The sequence below is a fragment of the Martes martes genome, assembly GCF_963455335.1.
Source record: "Martes martes genome assembly, chromosome: 12".
Lineage (NCBI taxonomy): Eukaryota > Metazoa > Chordata > Mammalia > Carnivora > Mustelidae > Martes > Martes martes.
This window is the reverse complement of record NC_137900.1, coordinates 59,839,047-59,861,142: the sequence shown is the minus strand read 5'-3', so window position 1 is coordinate 59,861,142 and position 22,096 is coordinate 59,839,047. Positions and strand designations below refer to the sequence as shown.

Sequence of the window (22,096 nt, the reverse complement as noted above, 5' to 3'; positions counted from 1 at the left end):
CTGACAATGTCACTATGGCAACCGTAGCAAAGAGCTCCAATCCCCTGGTCGCTGTGGTGACAGGAGCGTTTATATGCTCAGAAGGGTAAACTGAGTCTCCGATGGAGGTAAAGAATTCGGTGGGAGGTGTTCTTGGACCAGCTGCACGTGGAAAATAGCCTGTATAGTCACCATGTCCGGGATCTCGGGCTCGATCAACGAGAACTAGAACGGGTTCCACCCTCCGGCCTTCACTAGAAGGCCTGCATCTCCAAGGAAACAATTTGATACACACTTCAGCTGAATAATGCTGATTGGCTGAGGTTGGGGGCGGGGGCAGACGACCGGAAGTACGTCTGGGGAGTGGAAATACAGGAGGAAAGGCTCCGGTCCGGGATTCTAGAGCGACCTCTCTGCTCCTCGTCTCGTTGGTTCCGGAGGTCCTTCGGCCGTGGGAAATGCTGGCGCGCGCGGCGCGGGGGACTGGGGCCCTTTTGCTGAGGGTGAGTTCCGGGGAACCTTCTCCAAAGGTCGGGCCAGAGAGCACCTGGGTCCTTACCTGGGAAGAAGCGGGATTCTAAGTTTGGTCAGAGAACTGGGGTCAGAGGTCATGGTATCCACGTGAGTTCCTCTCGGAGGACCCTTTAGGGTCGCGGTTTAGGAAGATGTCTCCTGGACAGGCGCCGAGAGGGGCGGGGTGCCCCGCCGCCTGGGGTCTCAGCTAATTCTTGTCTTTTCATTAGGGCTCCGTACAGGCTTCTGGTCGTGCTCCGCGTCGCGCCTCCTCTGGATTGCCCCGAAACACCGTGGTACTGTTTGTGCCGCAGCAGGAGGCCTGGGTGGTGGAGCGGATGGGCCGATTCCATCGGATCTTGGAGCCTGTGAGAACCTCTCCTGCCCACTCAGGGCCAGCAGGATGGCGAATTCCCCCATGACATGGGCGAATGGGGTGGGATCTCCTTTGAGCCTGCCCCCACCTTTGGCTTCCAACTTACCCAGCCAGACCTAGCAGACCCCAGGCTGCTGAACTTCATACCCATGTTACCATCTTTTCCTGTTCGCTCTAGCATCCCAAAGACCCCGTTCTTGGGTAGCTCCCCTATCTACTCTCTCAGCTCCACCCGTCTGCTACTCTGCTGGCGCCCATTCCCTTGATTCTCTCTTCCATTCAGATGTGCAGCCTTGTATTCCCATCCTCTTGGGCTTCCCTACCATTGATACCCCCAGCTTTCTGCTGTACTTGGAATGTTCCACATGTTGATTCCATACCCACTCCAGGCCTAGCTTGAATCCCAACCCTACAACCCTCATCCTGAGGACCCATGACTCCTCTTCCCAGGGCTTGAACATCCTCATCCCTGTGTTAGACCGGATCCGATATGTGCAGAGTCTCAAGGAAATTGTCATCAACGTGCCTGAGCAGTCGGCTGTGACTCTCGGTGAGGGGTGCAGGGTGACACGGGTTTTCTGAGGCCATTAGGATGTGGTTGCAGGAGATCCAGAGCTCAGGAGAAAGAGTTAACTGAAAATTGGAGGCCTGATTTTCCCCCTTTTCTCTCCCACTCCTGTACTTGTAGACAATGTAACTCTGCAAATCGATGGAGTCCTTTATCTGCGAATCATGGACCCTTACAAGGTATCTCCTGCTTGCTTTATTCAGCTTCTGAGTTGCTTTTCTCACTAAAATCCTGCACTCAAGCTTCTTAAACTATCCATGCCCTTTTCAGGCAAGCTATGGTGTAGAGGACCCTGAGTATGCTGTCACACAGCTAGCTCAGACAACCATGAGATCAGAGCTCGGCAAACTCTCTCTGGACAAAGTCTTCCGGGTAAGGGGATCTGAGCCAGAGTTAGTGTTGAAAGACACATACCTCTCACAGTCCTTTCTGGGGGTCAAGATCAGTCAGAGGCACTTCTCAGCTTAGACCCTTGATCAGTGGGTTGAAGCCATGGAACTTATACCTCTTTTTCCAGGAGCGGGAGTCCCTGAATGCTAGCATTGTGGACGCCATCAATCAGGCTGCTGACTGCTGGGGCATTCGCTGCCTCCGTTATGAGATCAAGGATATCCACGTGCCACCCCGGGTGAAAGAGTCCATGCAGATGCAGGTGGGGGCCAGGGAGGGATGGGGAAGAGGACTTCAGGATGCTCCAGTCTCATGAGTACCTGGACTCCCTTCCCTATCATGATGGGTACAATTACAGGTCTCTAAGAGTTTATTCTGGCTTCTTTTTGATGGGGCTTGTTGGGGGCTTCTAGGTGGAGGCAGAGAGGCGGAAACGGGCCACAGTTCTAGAGTCTGAGGGGACCCGAGAGTCAGCCATCAACGTGGCAGAGGGGAAGAAGCAGGCACAGATCCTGGCCTCCGAGGCGGAAAAGGCTGAACAAATAAATCAGGCAGCAGGTCCGCAGAGGGTAGAGGCTGAGGGAGGAGCAGGGTGTGGATCTTTGAGGGTTGGTGCTGTGACAGGAGCTTTGATGTACCCTGACCTCATGAGTAAAGCTTTGTCTCTTTTCTTCCAGGAGAGGCCAGTGCAGTTCTGGCCAAGGCCAAGGCTAAGGCTGAAGCTATCCGGATCCTGGCTGCAGCTCTGACACAACATGTAAGAGGCCCCAGGGTGGGAGTCGGGGACAGGAATTGACACTGGAAGAGGTTTTCTCATCTACCCTTGGGAGAAGTTCCTGCCTTTGTGGGTTCCACTGAGCCAGATTACATGATCTCTTGTATTGTGATCTGATCCTCTTTTCGGGAATCCGACTTCTTTTTTCTCCCCTCCCCTCTACCTACCCTCTATCCCCAACCCCTTGTCCAAGTCTGTGACCTGTGTTTTTTTCCCTTCTATGGCCACAGAATGGAGATGCAGCAGCCTCACTGACTGTGGCTGAGCAGTATGTCAGTGCGTTCTCCAAACTGGCTAAGGACTCCAACACTATTCTGCTGCCCTCCAACCCCGGAGATGTCACCAGTATGGTGGCTCAGGTTAGAGTGTCCCAAGGACCCAGCACAACACCAATGCCAGAAACTGAGACCCCACCACCACCATCACAACTTACACACCATGGAGGCTTTTGGAGTTCCATGAGACCTAGACCTCCTGTTAGCCTCTGTAGAGAATAAATCTCTAAGAATGAAACACTCTCCTCACCCCTGTAGATAGGGGAGCTCTTGAGACATCTCTTTTTTTGGCAGATACCTACACCAGTATTTTGAGGGTGACCCTGTTTTGACAGCTTATAAGATTCCTAGAATCAGCTCAAAAGTTTGAGTCTTGAGAGAGAGAAAGGAAAAACAACCATATTGGGCCCAGCCCCACTTTCTTTTTAGTCATCGGTGGGTTGGGCTGTGCCTTCTCTCATGTGTCCTCACGGCTCTCTCTTTGTCCCTCTTCTTAGGCCATGGGTGTATATGGGGCCCTCACCAAAGCCCCAGTGTCAGGGGCCCAGGACTCAGTCTCCAGCGGGAGCAGTAGAGATGTCCAGGGCACAGATGGAAGTCTTGATGAGGAATTTGATCGAGTCAAACTGAGTTAATGGAGTTGGGCTTGGCCAGGGAGGCTGGGGACAGGGAAACAGTACTCCCAAACTCTGGCTCTAGCTTCCCTGCCAAGATTTTGTTATTATTTTTTTATTTGAACTTTAATCATGTAATAAACTTGCCAGTGGCAAACCAGAAACTGTCTTCTTTGATTGGGGAATGAAGTTGGGAAAAAATCACCATTGTTTTCCATGGATGTCCGCTTCCATCCTCTAGGCCTCTCAGGTCTAGGAAGCTGATTCCTCCACGAGTAAGAACCTCATGTAAATAAAATCATCCTTTCTATCTTCAGGAGAAGCTTTGGGATAGGGTGGAAGGATTAAGCCACAGGTCTACTAAACTGCCAGCTGGGGAGTGTAGTTCCCCCTCCTTCTAACTATGGGGATGTGAATTTGAGCAGGTGTTTGGGGGGATTGGTTTCATTTTGTTTTAAGTAAGCTCTATACCCAATGTGGGACTAGAACTCACAACCCCAAGATAAAAAGTCACCTGCTTGGGGCACCTGTGTGACTCCGTCCTTCAAGTGTCTGCCTTCATCTTAGTTCATGATCCCAGGGTCCTGGGATCCAGCCCTGCATTGGGTTCCCTGCTCAGCGGGGAGTCTGGTTGTCCCTCTCCTTCTGTCCCTCCCCTTGCTTGCATGCATATGTGCTCTCCTAAGCTCTCTCAAATAAATAAAACCTTAAAAAAAAAAAAAAAGTATTTCACATGCTGGATTCCTCTGCTCCCCCGACTGACCCATCCAGCAGGTGCCCCTGGGGGGATTTTTTTTATGGGAGGCAGAACTATGCTGGCAGGACAGTCCTGCTAAATGCTTAAAGAGTTTTCAGGAACTGAAGATACTTATTCCTTCAAAAATTTAATGATGTCTACCATAGGCCAACTTCAGTCCTAGCCGTAGGTTACAAAAGCAGTTTAGACCCACCCAGTGGTTCTTGCTTTCACAGACTCAGGTTGGGCAGGGAAGACGGACAAGGAAATAGATACAAAGTGATAAGTGCTAGGATGGAAGAAGGTTCTGGTGTGGGCAACAAGGCTGCCAACTCTGCCATTGAGCTCGGGCTGGAAAAATTAATGCCTTCACCAGGCTAGGGTTTGGGAATATGCAGAGGCCCACAGTTCCAGAGAAGTTGGAACATTCAGTTTGCTAAGGCTGAAGGGTGGGATGTTAGGGTGTGTAACTGTATGGCAAGGTCCACAGCACAAGAAGATAGAGTACTGAAGATTTTGGACTTCAGCCTTAGGGTAGGGAGGGAGCCATGAAGGTTTTCTTTTTTCCCTTCCTGAATTCTTTTAGGAAGATTAAGGTAGTCATATTAGTGTTTTAGATACAACTGACCTGGTGCAATGTGGACAGGGTATTTGAAGAAGAGATGGGAGGCAGAAAGACAGTAGGAAGGCGGCCTCAACAATCCTGGAAGGGAAGATGAGGCCTGAACTGAGGTCAGGACCCATCGGGATGGAGGTGAAGGGATGACATTCTTCAACATATGTCTGAATTAGAACTTACTCATTTAGGGAAGCCTGCTTCCCTTCCTCTCTCTCTGCCTGCCTCTCTGCCTACTTGTGATCTCTGTCTGTCAAATAAATAAATAAAAATCTTAAAAAAAAAAAACTTACTCATTTAACCATTTGATAACTATTGAACCCCAAAATACATGCCAGGCACTAAGGATATATAATGAAGAACTAAATTCCCTGCTCTCAATGAGTTTAAGGTTTTTTTCTTTTAAGATTTTATTTTTATTTTATTTATAACATTTAATTTTTAAGTAATGTCTATACCCAACTTGGGACCCAAACTTAAAATTGCAAGATCAAGTCACACACTCTACCCACTTGAGCCAGATATCAGATATCCCTCAATAAGTTTTAAGTTCTATTTGGAAGGGACAAATCATTAATAAGATGTTTAGTATTTCACATGCTGGTGAGTTGTGCTATAGAAGAAAAGGAAGGAAGGTGGGAGTGGAGGCTATAATCTGTAACATTAATTAGAGTGTTCCTGGAAGCCTCTGGAAGTTATATTTGAGCTAGATATGAAGATGAGGGGAAGACCTATTTGGGCACCTGGGAGTAAACCTGGAGATCCTAAATGTGATGGCAGTAAGGCCATTGTGACTAGAAGAGCAAAAAAGTTACAATAGATGGAACAGACTTAAGGAAGCAAAGAAGTGGCAGCTAGATAAATCAGAGGGAAGCCAGAGCTGGCATGTAGACTTGTAGGACCATGCAGGACTACTACAAGAACTTGGGCTTTACTGTGAAATGTGAAACCAATGGAGAGGGTTTTTGTTTTTAATAGTAGCTTTACTGAGGGGCACCTGGGTGGCTCAGTTGGTTAAACGTCTGCCTTTGGCTCAGGTCAAGATCCTGGGGTCCTGGTATGGAGTCTTGGGATTGAGCCCTCATTGAGCCCCATGGGGATCCTGCTTCTCCCTCTCCTTCTTGCTTGTGCTCTCATTATCTCTGTCTCTCTCTCTCTCTCTCTCAAATAAATATCTTTTTAAAAAGTAGCTTTCCAGGGGCACCTGGGTGACTCAGTGGGTTAAAGCCTCTGCCTTCGGCTCAGGTCATGATCCCAGGGTCCTGGGATCAAGCCCCGCATCGGGCTCTCTGCTCAGCAGGGAGCCTGCTTCCCTTCCTCTCTCTCTGCCTGCCTCTCTGTCTGCTTGTGATCTCTGTCAAATAAATAAATAAAATCTTAAAAAAAAAAAAAAAGTAGCTTTCCAAAGAAAATATGGTACATCTATACAACAGAATATTACACCTCCATCAGAAAGGTTGAATACCCAACTTTTCTATCAACATGGATGGGACTGGAGGAGATTATGCTGAGTGAAATAAATCAAGCAGAGAAAGTCAATTGTCATATGGTTTCACTTGCGGAGCATAAGGAATAACATGAAGGACATTGGGAGAAGGAAAGGAAAAGTGAATTGGGGGAAATCGGAGGGGGAGTCGAAGCGTGAGAGAATGTGGATTCTGAGAAACAAACTGAGGGTTTTGGAGGGGAGGGAGGTGGGGGGTTGGGTGAGCCTAGTGGTGGATATTAAGGAGGGCACATACTGCATGGAGCACTGGTGTGGTGCATAAACAATAAATCTTGGAACACTGAAAAAATAAAATGTTTTTTAAAAGTAGCTTTCTTGAGATGTAATTCACATAACATTCACCCATTTAAAGTATAAATTCAGTGATTTGTAGTGTATTCAGAGTTGTGCAACCATCACCATTTTAGAACATTTTCATCATCTCTCCTCCATCCCTACCACACCACCAAAACCCTGTATCCATTAGCAGTCACTCCTCTCTTCCCCCAGTTGTAGGAAAACACTAATGTACTGTCTCTGTAGCTTTATGTATTCATGTAAATGGAATAATATAAAATGCTATTTTGTGATTGGCTTCTTTCACTTAATAAGTTTCATCCATGTAATAACACGTGGCAGTACTCCATTACTTTTTATGGCAGAACAATATTCTATTGTATGATATACCATATTTTGTTTATCTATCTACCGGTGAAGGCCATTTGGGTTGTTTTGCTGCTATGAACTGTCAAGTGCAAGTTTTTGTGTGGACATATGCTTTTCATTTCTCTCGGATGTATGTCTAGGAGTGAAACTGCTGGGGCGTATGGTAACTCTATATTTAACCTTTTGAAGAACTGCCAGACTGTTTTCCAAAGCACCATTTTACAATCCCAAAATCAGCGGATGAGGGTTCAAATTTCTCCACATCCATTGCCAGTACTCGTTTTTTGCCCTTTCTATTACAGCCATCCTAGTGAGTTTGAAGTGGTATCTCTAGTATTCCCCTGATGCTTAATGATGTCGAGCATCTTTTCCTATGTTAATTGGTGCAATGTTAATGTGTATATTTTCTTTGGAGAAAGGTATAGTCAGATCTTTTGCCCATATTTATTTATTTATTTATTTATTTTTAAAAAGATTTTATTTATTTATTTGTCAGAGAGAGTGAGCACAGGCAGACAGAGAGGCAGGCAGAGGCAGACGGAGAAGCAGGCTCCCTGCCGAGCAAGGAGCCCGATGTGGGACTCGATCCCAGGACCCTGGGATCATGACCCGAACCGAAGGCAGCCGCTCAACCAACTGAGCCACCCAGGCGTCCCCAATATTTATTTATTTTTTAAAAACATGTTTGTGTTTTAAAAGTTTGTTTGGGGACGCCTGGGTGGCTCAGTTGGTTGAGCGGCTGCCTTCGGTTCGGGTCATGATCCCAGGGTCCTGGGATCGAGTCCCACATCGGGCTCCTTGCTCGGCAGGGAGCCTGCTTCTCCGTCTGCCTCTGCCTACAACTCTGTCTGCCTGTGCTCGCTCACTCTCTCTCTCTAACAAATAAATAAAAAAAAAATTAAAAAAAAAGTTTGTTTATTTTGGGACACCTAGGTGGCTCAGTTGGTTAAGTGGCTACCTTCAGCTCAGGTCGTGATCCCCCCCATGATAGAGCCCGCATCGGGCTCCTTGCTCAGCGAGGAGCCTGCTTCTCTCTCTGCCTCTGCCTGCCACTCTATCTGTGTGTACTCTCTCTCTCTGACAAATAAATAAAATCTTTAAAAAAATTATTTAAGTAATATCTACACCAAATGTGGCTCAAAATCACAACCCCAAGATCAAAAGTTGCCTGCTCTTCTGCCTGAGCCAACCAGGTGCCCGTCCTTTGCCCATTTAAAAATCTTATTTGGGGGAACCTGGGTGGCTCAGTGGGTTAAAGCCTCTGCTTTCGGCTCGGGTCATGATCCCAGGGTCCTGGGGTCGAGTCCCGCATTGGGCTCTCTGCTCAGCAGGGAGCCTGCTTCCTCCTCTCTCTCTGCCTGCCTCTCTGCCTGCTTGTGATCTCTGTCTGTCAAATAAATAAATAAAATCTTAAAAAAAAAAAATCTTATTTGGGTGCCTGGAGGGCACAGTGGGTTAAGCCTCTGCCTTTGGCTCAGGTCATGATCTCAGGGTCCTGGGATCGAGCCCCACATGGAGCCCCACATCGGACTCTCTGTTCAGCAGGGAGCCTGCTTCCCCCTCTCCCTCTGCCTGCCTCTCTGCCTATTTGTGATATCTCTCTCTGTCAAATAAATAAAATCTTTTAAATATTTATTTATTTATTTATTTATTTATTTAAAGTGGGCTCTATGTCGAATGTGAGGCCTGAACTCACGACCTCAAGATTAAGAGTTGCATGCTCTAGCAACTCAGCCCGCCCGTTGCCACACCTTTGCCCATTTTTAAATTGGAGTATTTTTAAAATTACTAAATTGGAAGATACAGTGAAAATACATGAAGAGGGGGAATAATAAAATCTATCAGTTGGTGTCAGCTAAGCAAAAAGGAGAAAATAAATACTTATCCCTACTTTACGGATGAGGTAATGCCCAATAATGCCAGCGAGTGGCAGAGCTAAGATTCAAGCTAAGTTTGATTCCGAAAGGACAGTTCTTAGGCTTAATCAAGAATGACCAGTGCTTCCCTGAGCTCTTCTAGCTTAGCTCCCTGCTCCTAATTCTCTTAAACTACTATGCTCTCTCATCAAATTCCCCTTCTGGGGCGCCTGGGTGGCTCAGTTGGTTGAGTGTCGGCCTTCGGCTCCGGTCATGGTCCCGTCTTCCAGGATCGAGTCCCGCATCGGGCGCCCAGCTCCTTGGGGAGTCTGCTTCTCCCTCCGGCCTTCTCCTCTCTCATGCTCTCTCTCACTCATTCTCTCTCAAATAAATAAATACAATCTTTAAAAAAAATAAAAAAAAAATTCTCCTTCTGGGGCCAGCCCTGCGCTCCCTGCCGAACTTCTGCGGAGGCGCCGGCAGACGGCGCTGAGGCCCCCGCGGGCCGCTCTGTCCGGCGTGCGCTTGTCTGTGGTGCCAGTGGGCAGACGTTGCTGCTGCGCTTCCGGCCGTCGTTCAAGGTGAGCCAGGGTCTTCGAGAATCTACTCGCTCTTCCTACTGGTCACTCCCCTTTTCCGAAGGGACCCATCCCCCGCAGCTCGCAGCCTTGTGTTCTAAGTAACGAAGCCAGGGCGCCCAGGAGAAGTCCGGGTAGCCACCAGATGAAGCAGAGTCGTCCGGGCGTGTGGGTCCCGGCGAGGCCCAACCGGCTCTAGACCCTGTGACTCTGGTTTGCTGCGCGGGCTAGGTTGCGACTCCGGTCTCCTGGCGATCCTGGCCATCCGGAAGCGGAGCGTGACTCCTCCCCTTGGTCCTCTTGGTCCCCACCAGGCGGCGCCGTCAGTCCCGCCCGGGTTGCCCTGCGGCTGCAAGCCCTGGCCACCCCAGGGGTTTTGAGATTAGCAAGGAGAGAGGTGAAGAAATGAGCTATCAGAGAGCTTTCTACCACTAGGAATAAGTTTCCCTCGTGGACTGTGCGTTTCATCGTTAGAATCTCTTGGAGTACATGTGCAAATCCCTAGCTCCACCCCCAAAGATCCTGATTAAGTTGATCTGGGGTGGGGCCTGGAAATCAGCATTTTAAACAACTGCTCCAGGTTGATGCCCATAATCTGCGGATCTCATCTTTGGAAACACTGGTATAACTGATGGAGAGGAACATTGCATTGGGTTGGCTATGGGGCTGTTTATCTTCCGGAAGGCTTCCAAGAGGAAGGGATTTTAGCTGTGCTTTATATTGAGGAACCAGAATATACATTACCCTACAGTGATGAATTCCTTCCCCGCTACCAGCAGGATGCAGAAGATCTCAGTGCTGCTCTTCCTGGCCTGGGTCTGCTTCCTCTTCTACGCCGGCATTGCTCTCTTCACCAGTGGCTTCCTGCTCACCCGTTTGGAACTCACCAACCATAGCAGCTGCCAAGAGCCCCCAGGCCCTGGGTCCCTGCCATGGGGGAGCCAGAGGAAGCCTGGGGCCTGCTGGATGGCTTCTCGATTCTCTCGGCTTGTGTTGGTGCTGATAGATGCTCTGCGATTTGACTTTGCCCATCCCCAGCGCTCCCACGGTCCTGGAGAGCCTCCTGTCTCTCTGCCCTTCCTGGGAAAATTGGACTCCTTGCAAAGGATCCTGGAGATTCAGCCCCACCACGCCAGGCTCTACCAATCTAAGGCTGATCCCCCTACCACCACCATGCAGCGCCTGAAAGCCCTCACCACAGGCTCACTGCCTACCTTTATCGATGCTGGCAGTAACTTTGCCAGCTATGCCATAGTGGAAGACAATCTCATTAAGCAGCTCACCAGTGCAGGTTAGTTTGGGCCCCTTTGGAAGCCAGAATACCTTACCATATTTTCTCTTTAGAGGTCAGAGAGCCAGAACTTTGGGTGCTCACCTGCATGCTAGACTATGCTGTTTGAGGACAGGGGAAGAGAAAGAGACCAGAGCCCTGCATGCAGCAAGTGCAGGTGTGGGCTTTTTCTTTCTGGAGTTTCTAATCTGCATGGAGTGTTGGTTTTACTTTTGGGGAGCTTTCAGTAAGAGGCAGTAGGGCAATGAAGAGGAGACGATGTGAGTCTGATATTCTCACAAGTGTGGAGGAGAGTGCAGAGGGTCCATACCTTGTCCACTCACTGACTTAGAAAAAGCAGCATATACCCAGGAAAAACAGAGTAGCAAAATAGCCAGGGATTGAGAACTAGCAGAGCCTTTTGTAGAAACAAGGAGTGAGAAGTCTGGTTATTGGGGAAAGTATGGTTATCAGGGAAAGCTTCGTGGCAGAAAATTTTAGGCCTTGAAGGATAAAGAGTTGCTGGATGAAATGGCTGGTTGAGATTTCTGAAACATCTATAAAGGGCCTCCTCTTCTCTTTCCCTCTGCCTTGACTCTTGTTCAGGTTGTGACCCACTCTCATGTCCCTGCAGGAAGGCGTGTGGTCTTCATGGGAGATGATACCTGGAAAGATCTTTTTCCTGGAGCTTTCTCCCAAGCTTTCTTCTTCCCATCCTTCAATGTCAGAGACCTGCACACAGTGGACAATGGCATCCTGGAACACCTGTATCCAACCAGTGAGCATGTGGCCAGAGGCAGGCCTAAGACTGGGAGCTGGGGAGGGCTACTTCAGGTCACAAATTCTGAGCTTCCCGTGGGTGCAGTGGCCTGGGATTGTGTCCCTTCACATAATGTCAGAGCCTGGCTGGGGTTGAGGAGTGGGCCTTAGTCCCCTGTGCTTAGTGTTTTTCCTTTCACAGTGGACAGTGGTAAATGGGATATGCTGATTGCTCACTTCCTGGGTGTGGATCACTGTGGCCACAAGTATGGCCCTCACCACCCTGAAATGGCCAAGAAACTTAGCCAGATGGACCAGGTGATCCAGTGAGTGTGGGATATTGGCTGGGGGAATGGGTTTGTGTCTGAGAATCTTAGGATATATATACCCAAGAGAAAAAGTCTTTATCTTGGAGCCTCTTTCCTTGCTGAATTCTGTCTTTTCTAGGCATTTTTTTGAAGCTAGGGGCCTCATCCATCTTGAGTAACTCAGCATGTGGCTTTGGGCAGTAGGGTCATGACTGAAGAGGTATCTCTTTGCCAAATGTCTAGGCCCTCCTAATGGAAGTTATGATGGGGGGGAATGGGTCTCCTAGGAAAATCTTTATCCATTCCTACCTCCTGATGTATTTCTTGGCCCTCAGGGGACTTGTGGAGCGTCTGGAGAATGACACACTGCTGGTCGTGATTGGGGACCATGGGATGACCATGACTGGGGACCATGGAGGAGACAGTGAGCTGGAGATCTCTGCTGCACTTTTTCTTTACAGTCCCAAAGCCCTCTTTCCTGGTGCCCCCCCAGAGGTGAGGCCTGGGTGTTCTTTGTCTGGTCTCTTGGTATTCAGTTGAATCATGATCACAGCATTCTTGTGGCTCTCTCCATTTTTGGCCCTCAGATTCATGACTCTGGGCATCCCCCACTCATTTCCTACTGAGGTCCCTATGTCTTCCATCCCAAATCCTGACCTCAGCTCTGTGGTGAACCCATTGGCCCCTCTCCTTTTCCTCTAGGAGCCGGAGATAGTTCCTCAAATCAGCCTTGTGCCTACGCTGGCCCTGCTGCTGGGCCTGCCCATTCCATTTGGGAACATAGGGGAGGTGATGGCTGAGCTGTTCTCAGAGGTTGAAGACTCCCAGCCTCACTCCTCTGCTCTGGCCCAAGCCTCAGCTCTCCATCTCAATGCCCAGCAGGTAGGTGATGGGCTAGAGTGGGCATAGGAGAAGCATAATGATCACTTGTTGTCATTTGTTCAGTCTTAATCCCACCTTCCATAGCCATGTCCTCCTTCCCTCCCTTCCCCCTGTCCCAGACAGAGTTCAGGTCCCTGATTTCCAGATACCCCTTTTGATAACACCTATCTTTGCCTCTGTCCTGGTTGATATCTCTGATGTCTTCCCTTGGTCTCTGACCATTTTTGCCAGGTATCCCGATTTCTTCACGCCTACTCAGCTGCTTCTCAGGACCTCCAAATTACAGAGCTTCATCGGCTGCAGAACCTTTTCTCCAATGCCTCTGCTGACTACCAGCGGCTTCTGCAGAGCCCCCAGGGGGCTGAGGCAGCACTACAGACTGTGATTACTGAGCTGCAGCAGTTCCTGCGGGGAGTTCGGGCCATGTGCATTCAGTCTTGGGCTCGTTTCTCTCTGGGTCGCATGGCCGGGGGTGCTGCTCTCATGGCCGCTGCCTGCTTTCTTTGTCTGCTGGTATCCCAGTGGGCGACATCCCCAGGCTTCTGCTTCCGCCCCCTCCTCCTAATACCCATGGCCTGTGGTCTGGCTGGTACCATAGTGTGTGCTGGACTCCTGACAACTACTGGGCTGAAGCTGGATCCAGTGGTCCTAGGGGCTATGGCTGCAGTGGGCTCACTCCTGCCTTTTCTGTGGAAAGCGTGGGCTGGCTGGAGGTCCAAGAGGCCCCTGGCAGCCCTACTTCCCATCCCTGGGCCTGTCCTGTTATTCCTGCTCATTCGCTTTGCTGCTTTCTTCTCTGATAGCTTTGTTGTAGCTGAGGCCAGGGCCACCCCCTTCCTTTTGGGCTCCCTCATCTTGCTCCTGATTGCCCAGCTTCACTGGGAGGGCAAGCTGCTCCCACCTAAGCTGCTCACAATACCCCGCCTTTGCTTTCCGGCCTCCACGGGCCCACCCCGGCACAGTGGCACTTATGCCCTGGGACTTGGAGTAGGGTTACTTTTATGTATAAGGCTAGCTGGGCTTTTTCATCGCTGCCCTGAAGAGACGCCTGCTTGCCATTCCTCTCCCTGGCTGAGTCCCTTGGCATCCATGGTGGGTGGTCGAGCCAAGAATTTGTGGTATGGAGCATGTGTGGGGGCTTTGGTAGCCCTGTTAGCTGTCGTGCGCTTGTGGCTTCACCGCTATAGCAATCTCAAGAGTCCTGAGCCCTCTGTGCTCTTTGTGCGCTGGGGGCTGCCCCTAATGGTACTGGGCACTGCTGCCTACTGGGCGCTGGCGTCGGGGGCAGATGAAGCACCCCCACGTCTCCGGGCCTTGGTTGCTGGGGCATCAGTTGTGCTGCCTAGGGCTGTGGCCGGGTTGGCCGCTTCAGGGCTCATGCTGCTGCTGTGGAGGCCCGTGACAGTGCTAGTAAAGGCTACGACGGGGGCCCCAAGGACCAGGACTGTCCTCACTCCCTTCTCAGGCCCCCCCACTTCTCAGGCTGACTTGGATTACGTGGTACCTCAGATCTACCGACACATGCAGGAGGAGTTCCGGGCCCGGCTAGAGAGGACCAGATCCCGGGGCCCCCTGACTTTGGCGGCCTATCAGTTGGGGAGTGTCTACTCAGCTGCTATGGTCACGGCACTCACCCTCTTGGCCTTCCCACTTCTGCTATTACATGCAGAGCGCGTTAGCCTGGTGTTCCTGCTTCTGTTTCTGCAGAGCTTCCTACTCCTGCATCTGCTTGCTGCTGGGATACCCATCACCACCCCTGGTAAATACGTTTCTCAGCCCTTACTCATCCAAGGACAGTAGTGATGTGACTTCGGCCCCACTTGTTTTCAGGGAGGTGTTGCTCCTCAGATTCTTCACAAAGTTGGGATGGTCTTCCTGGTATAGCCAAACTAACTGATCCCTGCCACTGGCTCTCAGCAAAGTTCATGAAGGAGGGAGACAGGAGTACTCCAAGACTCATTTCTTAGTGGAAATGCTGCACCTTCATGGAGTTCATTTCCTGATTTTCCAGTAATGGGAGTGGGGAATTACCAGTGTGTAATGTCATAGTGAGCTGTGTTTATATGAGAGAGAGAGAGAGATGGACCACAGTTCAGATTAGAGAAATGGAGGCTTAGTGCCAAAGAGGGCATTAGAATAGCAGAGTGTTGCATGTAAGGAGGTTGGGGTAAGAGGCATGTATGTGTGTAGCACTAAAGCAGTAGGAGGATCTGACTGCCAGGCAGTAGGCTATGGATTAGGGAATGGGATGTGACTGTGAAGAGGTTTCTGTCTTCCCCCAGGTCCTTTTACTGTGCCATGGCAGGCAGTCTCTGCTTGGGCTCTCATGGCCACGCAGACCTTCTACTCCATGGGCCACCAGCCTGTCTTTCCAGCCATTCATTGGCACGCAGCCTTCGTGGGATTCCCAGAGGGTCATGGCTCTTCCACCTGGCTGCCTGCTCTGCTGGTGGGAGCCAACACCTTTGCCTCCCATCTCCTCTTTGCAGGTACTTCATTCCTCCGTTGCTTCCATTGTTTACCCTGACTTTCTGGAGAGAAAGGAGACCCCTGGATTTAAGTGGGGAGAGGTTATTTTGTTGGATCTTTGGGCACCCCTTGGCCAGCACTCCCTGGAGCCTTAGTCAACTAGGGTGGTTGGGGGCCGGGGTGGCCTGGTTCCTAGGACCTCCACTGATTCTAGCTCTGTCTTCCCCCTGAGGCAGTAGGTTGCCCATTGCTTCTGCTCTGGCCCTTCCTCTGTGAGAGTCAAGGGCCCCGGAAGAGGTGGCAGTCCCTAGGGAATGAAGCTGAAGCCAGAGTCAGGCCTGAGGAGGAAGAAGAGCCACTGATGGAGATGCGACTCCGGGATGCACCTCATCACTTCAATGCAGCGCTGCTGCAGCTGGGCCTTAAGTACCTCTTCGTCCTCGGTATTCAGGTGGGTGCAGAGAGAGAGCACGGAGTTAGTGACCTTTTCTCATGCCTGTACATCACATTCTTTCATACTTTGCTGAAACCCCGGGGGAGAGCCTGGACCGAAGTACAGATAAGCAAAATGGTTGCCTAAGGCTGTGGCCTCAAAGGGCTGGCTGTATTGAGACTTGAACTTGGGTCTCCTTAATCCTAGCCTTGGATTGTTTCCTCTCCATAAGCTAGATCTGGACCCTGTTGATTGCGTTTGGAGATTCTTCCATTAGTGGACAGACAGGAAAAACTGAGGTGATGGCCAGGATTCTTTCCCAGACTATGTCACGGATCTTCCTTCTCTTCAGAGGCAGAAGGTGTGACTGACATCTTCCTCCCAACCTGGGAGGCAGAGCCTGAGTGTAATCAGCACAGATGGATAGTGCTTGCCCAAGGTCACACAGTGAGTCATGGTAAGGCCAGGAAAAGACTTAAGCCTCCTGACTCCTAACCCAGGTGTTTTTTCCACTGACATGCACTCCTTTCCTACTCCTCCCAGTCTTCACAGGGGCAACTCTCCCTTTGACCTGTTTCCTCCTCCCCAAGTAACTTGACCTTTCCTGTCCTCCCTAGATTCTGGCCTGTGCTTTGGCAGCCTCCATCCTCCGCAGGCATCTCATGGTCTGGAAGGTGTTTGCCCCCAAGTGAGTGGATTTGCTTGAGAAGTATTGGTGTTGGGGAGGGTGAAGCTTGGAGGAAAGAATGAACATTAGGGTGGGCAGGTTTTGTCTCATCAGGGAAAAAGCTCTAGACCTACTCTCAGTGTCCCCTGAGAATTCTCCACTTTTCTTTACAGGTTCATTTTTGAAGCCGTGGGCTTTATTGTGAGCAGCGTGGGACTTTTCCTGGGCATAGCTTTGGTGATGCGAGTGGATGGTGCTGTGAGCTCCTGGTTCAGGCAGCTAGTTCTGGCCCAGCAGAGATAGCCTAGGTGGCTAATGCTGGCTTGTGGCCACAGGCAGAGCTGGAGAACAGTCTAGCCTGGCCTATATAGGTGCTGGATCATCTGCAAAAGAGGCTTAGGTACACTTTTTACCACCATGCAGCCAGGAGCTACTGACACCTGGGACTTAATCATTTTATAATTCAAAATCATAGTGGGGCCTGCTCCCTAACTCTTGCTTTGGAGGGTGGCCTCCAAAGAAGAATAAAATAATAATGTAAATATGTGTGTCTGAGAGGCGGCGGAGCCCCCACTGTCCTACAGGGACTAAGGGGATGGTCACTCTCCCCTTCCATGAGGCACAGATAACATCGGCCATCTTATGCAGACCTGCCTACACCTGAAAACCTTTGGGAAGTATCTGAAAGTGTCTGAATTCATTTCCCTTACTTCCTCCTGAATCATTCCTGTTATCCCACCTGCCATTTTTCTTTGCCGTGTAACATATTTTATTAAATTCTTATCCTTTGGCTGATAGCAGAGACTGCTGGAAAGACAAGCCCAGGCATCATGGAGTACACAGACTCATTGTCTAAAACCCCAAAGCTGTATTCCCTCCTCTATTGGGTTCTTTCACTCCGGAACACCCTTTGTCCTTCACTTCTGGGACAAAGTGGCCTAGGAGGCCACCCTAGGTTTCCAACCTTTGCTATCATTTATCAGACCTAATGCCCTTCTTACATAGCATTTCATCTTGTCCCATTGATTATTCCAGACTTGAAGCCAAAATTATAAGTTTAAGGCATGACTCTTGTGCTCTCCATCCATCTCACTACCGTGTCACATTGAAGTGCTGGCATGAAATTCTCATGGAAATGTGCATCAAAGGAGGGTGGGGGGAAGCTCTCAAGAGAAGGGTCAGGCCTGCTATTTGATGTTCAAGAATGCCCAGGACAGGAGGAGATGAAACAACTGAAAGAAGAACAGATGTAAAATTGTGGAATAGCACTTCTCCTTGGCAGAAAGAAGACAAGCTGCTTAGCAGTGATTGTGAAGGAAAGGCGTTCACTGCTGTGGTAGCTAAAGAAAGAGATGGAATTATTAATGGCTAATAGTCTGTAGTGCTACATAGGTCAAACAGAAAGATGATAAGAAATGTATACTATTTCAGGCAATTAGAGGATAGGACATTGGTAACCCTGGCAGGAATATGCTAAAAAGGTGAGAGAAGTTAGGCCCCAGCTAAGACTAAAAGATGAATTAGAAAAAAGTCCCTTTGCTTTTCTCTGTCTTGCGGACACCATTCCCAAGCATCATTTAATAAGCACACAGTACCTCTGTGAGAAGAAAAGACCCTATTCCATCCCTAGCACCAATGGGGATTTCAAGACTCCAGTTCCCCAGCTTCTAGTCAGGTTCCACCTTGCCTTTTTTTTTTTTCCTTGGCAGGGAGCCTCCTTTCCTGAAGCCTGAAGCCTAAAGCCTAAGGAAAATATGCTGATCTGCCAACCATTGGCTATTTCCTTTTCTTCTGATCTAACTTCAGGATCCTTTTGGAGAAAGATATATGGTTAAAAATTCTTATCCCTGCCTCCTAGTTGACATCAAAACACCCATTCCACACTAACTCATTGTTTTTCTAAAGAGCTTTATTGAGGTACAATTAGTCTAAAATTCGGCCGTTTAAAGTGCACAATTCAATAACTTTTGGTATATTCACAAAGTTGTACAACTCACCAGAGTCAATTTCAGAACATTATCATCACCCCCAAAAGAAACTCAGTACATTTTCCTATCACCCTCCAACCCTCCCCACCTCCATCCCTAAACTTAGGCAACCACTAATCTCCTTTCTGACTGTATTTTCTATTCTGGACATTTTATATAAATGGAATCCTACAATATGTGTCCTTTTCTGTCTGGCTTCTCACTCAGCCTAATGTTTTCGAGGTTCAACCATGTTGCTTCATGTATCAGTATTTCATTTCTTTTTTATGGCCAAATAATGTTCCATTTCGGGGATATATCAGATTTTGTTTATCCATTCATTCATTGATGGCCATTTGGGTCCTTAACACCTTTCAGTTTTTACAAATAATGCTGCTTTGAACATCCATGTAAAAGTTTTGTTTGGATGTATGTTCTCATTTCTTTTTGGTTTATACCTAGTGGTATATTGTGGAATTGCTAGGTCATACGGTACATCTATGTTTAACTTTTTGAGGAACTGCCAGTTTGTTTTCCAAGGTGCCATACCGCGTAATACTCTCATCATTAGTGTAATAAGGGTGCCAATTTTTGCACATCCATGCCTTATAATTACTCACTTTTGATTCTAACCTTCCTAGTGGGTGTGAAGTGGTATCTCATGGTTTTGGTTTGCATGCCCTTGGTGACTAAAGATAATGAGCATTTTTCTTGTGCTTGTTGGAGAACTGTCCATTCAGAGTCTTTCTCTGTTTACTAATTGAGTTTTCTTCTAATTTTTGAGTTATAAGCATTGTTTATATATTCTAGGTATACATATCTTGTCAGATATATGATTTGCAAATATTTTGTTCATTCTGAGTTGTCCTTTCATTTTTTTTTTTAAGATTTATTTATTTGAGAGAGTGTGTGTGCAAGTGTAGGGAGGGGTAGAGGGAGAGAGAAAATCTTCATCAGACACACTGAGCATGGAGCCCAAGGCAGGGCTTAATTCTAGGACCCTGAGATCATGACCTGAGCTGAAACCAAGAGCTGGACGCTTAACTGACTGAGCCATCCAGGCGTCCCTCTTTTTTTTTTTTTTTTTTAGGTAGACTCCACTCCTTGAATTCTTTTGACGCTGAGATCAAAAGACCCATGCTCTTACTGACTGAGCCAACTGCCCTAGTCTTTTCATTTTCTTGATAGTGTTCATCTTCTTGATAGTCTTTGCAGTACAAAATTTTAAAATTTTGATGAAGTCCAGTTCATCCTATTTTTCTTTTGTTGCTTGTGCATTTGGTGTTCATATGTAAGAAACCTTGTTTAGGGACGCCTGGGTGGCTCAGTTGGTTAAGCAGCTGCCTTCGGCTCAGGTCATGATCCCAGGGTCCTAGAATTAAGCCCTGCCTTGGGCTCCATGCTCAGTGTGTCTGATGAAGATTTTCTCTCTCCCTCCCATATCGGGCTCCTTGCTCAGCAGGGAGCCTGCTTCTCCCTCTGCCTCTGCCTGCCTCTCTGCCTGCCTGTCTGCCTGTGCTCACTCTCTCCGACAAATAAATAAATAAAATCTTAAAAAAAAAAACAAACCTTGTTTAATGCCACAATTTGGTTTTAGAAAAAAATATTTTTTAAAGATTTTATTTATTTGACAGACAGAGATCACAAGTAGGCAGAGAGGCAGGCAGAGAGAGAAAGGTGGGAAGCAGGCTCCCTGCTGAGCAGAGAGCCTGATGCAGGGCTCAATCCCAGTGTCCTGAGATCCTGACCTGAGCCAAAGGCAGAGGCTTTAACCCACTGAGCCACCCAGGCACCCCTAGTTTTAGAAAATTTTTATCACTCCTACAAAGTCCCTATACTTTGTTTACAACTGATCCTCAGTTTCACTGTAGGTCACTGATCTGTTTTCAGTTTTTCTAAATTTGTCTTTTCTGAACATTTCATACGAATGGGGTCATCAAATACGTGATCTTTAATTTTTATTTATTTGACAGACAGAGATCACAAGTAGGCAGAGAGACAGGCAAAGAAAGAGAGGGGGAAGCAAGCTCCTTGCTGAGCAGAGAGCCTAATGTGGGGATTGATCCCTGGACCCTGGGATCATGACCTGAGCCAAAGGCAGAGGCTTAACCCACTGAGCCACCCAGGCACCCCAATGACTTAGAATTTTTTAAAGTTCATCCATGTTGAAGCATGTATCAGTTTTTGCCTCTTTATTGCTGAGTCATAGTCCATTGTATGGCTATGATCAGCTAATGGACATTTGGATTGTTTTTAGGGTTTTTGTTTTTTAGCTATTATGAATATTTTTGAAGCTGCTGTGAGCATTTGCATACCATTCTTGGTGTAGACATGTTTTTATTTTTCTTGAGAGGTTTCCCTAGAGTAGAATTTTTTGGTCATATGATAAGCTTATGATTTACTTTTTAAGAAACTGCCAAACTATTTTCCAAGGTAACTATAACATTTTATATTCCCACTGTAAGAGTTCCAGTTTTTCCACATCCTCACTAACACTTGGTATCACCTGTGTTTTTATTTATTTATTTATTTATTTTAAATAGGCTCTACACCTAATGTGGAGCTAGAACTCAAAACTGTGAGATCAAGAGTCACACGCCCTATGGACTGCGCCAGCCAGGTACCCCTGGCATTATCTGCATTTTAAGAATTGTAACCATTTTGTGTGTGTACATGTGTCATGGTATTTTATGGTTTTATTATTTTTTAAAGATTTTTAAAAAAGATTTTATTCTTTTAAGTAACTTCTGCACCCAACGTGGGGCTTGAACTTGCAACCCCAAGATCAAGAGTCACACACTGAGCCAGCCAGGTTATCTTGTGGTTTTAATTTGCATTTCCCTGATGGCTAATCATTTTTTAATATGGTGCTTAGCCATTCATGTACCTTTTTTCCCGTAAAATTCCTGTTCGTGTTTTTCTGTTCATCTTAAAATGGTTTAGATTCTTTTCATTATTGAGCTTTGAGAGTTACATATTGTGGATACTGGTCGATTATAAGATTATAAGGTAGGTAATAATCGGAAAATAATTTCTCCATTTTTGACTTTGAATTTTTTTTTTTTTTTAAGATTTTATTTACTTGACAGACACAGATCACAAGTAGGCAGAGAGGCAGGCAGAGAGAGAGGAAGGGAAGCAGTCTCCCTGCTGAAGAGCCTGATGCAGGGCTCCATCCATGACCTGAGCTAAAGGCAGAGGCTTTAACCCACTGAGCCACTCAGGCGCCCCTAATTTTCTTGATCTTGCCTTTGTAGCAAAAGTTCTTAATGAAGTTCAGCTTACCCATATTGAGTTGGTTTTATCTGTGGTAAGGGTCACAGATTTGCTTTGTTTTTGCGTACTGATAGCCAGTACTCCTGGGTCTCATTTGTTGAAAGGGACAGGTACCTTTGAGCAGAGTGGGTTGTGCAAGCCCAGGGCCGTTCCGCCAGCAGTAGGCCTGCGTAGGGTTGAGCAGAATGCGGTAGCGTGCTGGTGCTCCATGGTGAGCAAAGAACGGATGGGCGGATTACCAAGGGCCTTGGTCTGGTCTCAGTTTTTGGAGATACTTTGTGCCTCCGCTGGGTTTCTTGTGGCGACTCCGGGCGGTACTACGATTCCCAGCATGCACTGCGCGGGCCTGCCCTCTGCGGGGGCAAAGCTAGACAGACCTGGAAGTGTGGCTGCGAGGGAAGGGCTGGGACACGGTTTCTAGTACCGAGATCGATTTCTCAGGGTTTTGGCCTGCGCGAAGGACTAGCAAGCCGAACCCTGAGAAGTACCGCCTCCCCACTCAGACACACCCCCGCCCTCTGGTCCGCCGTAGTCTCCCTCACGGATCGCTACTCGACTCGTTTCTTCCTCGAGTTTCCCGCGGGCACTAACCCTTGAAGAGGACCAACCGCAGCCGAGAGTTTTGCCGGCCGGGCCA

At 48.2% G+C, this 22,096-nt stretch overlaps 2 protein-coding genes across 4 annotated transcripts; both read left to right on the top strand.

Annotated features, from left to right (window-relative positions):
* The first annotated feature begins 351 nt into the window (after window positions 1–351).
* STOML2 (stomatin like 2) lies at window positions 352–3,654 on the top strand. The gene is made up of 10 exons (XM_080819328.1): window positions 352–482; window positions 723–860; window positions 1,319–1,418; window positions 1,557–1,615; window positions 1,707–1,808; window positions 1,954–2,088; window positions 2,240–2,384; window positions 2,504–2,583; window positions 2,832–2,960; window positions 3,374–3,654. Exons 1-10 carry the CDS (start codon window positions 438–440, stop codon window positions 3,509–3,511), a joined length of 1,071 nt encoding a protein of 356 aa, XP_080675454.1. The 5' UTR covers window positions 352–437; the 3' UTR covers window positions 3,512–3,654.
* Window positions 3,655–9,395: 5,741 nt separating this feature from the next.
* On the top strand, window positions 9,396–18,380 carry PIGO (phosphatidylinositol glycan anchor biosynthesis class O). Of its 3 annotated transcripts, none has more exons than XM_080820817.1 (11): window positions 9,396–9,431; window positions 10,208–10,719; window positions 11,333–11,476; window positions 11,660–11,783; window positions 12,101–12,260; window positions 12,468–12,647; window positions 12,879–14,406; window positions 14,930–15,136; window positions 15,353–15,567; window positions 16,167–16,237; window positions 16,390–18,380. In XM_080820817.1, exons 2-11 carry the CDS (start codon window positions 10,209–10,211, stop codon window positions 16,517–16,519), a joined length of 3,270 nt encoding a protein of 1,089 aa, XP_080676943.1. In that variant the 5' UTR covers window positions 9,396–9,431; window position 10,208; the 3' UTR covers window positions 16,520–18,380. The 3 variants fall into 3 exon arrangements, with proteins under 3 accessions (XP_080676943.1, XP_080676945.1, XP_080676944.1); XM_080820819.1 differs by having other exon boundaries at window positions 9,401–9,431; window positions 10,205–10,719; window positions 14,355–14,406; XM_080820818.1 differs by having other exon boundaries at window positions 9,401–9,431; window positions 10,205–10,719.
* Window positions 18,381–22,096: the final 3,716 nt, after the last annotated feature.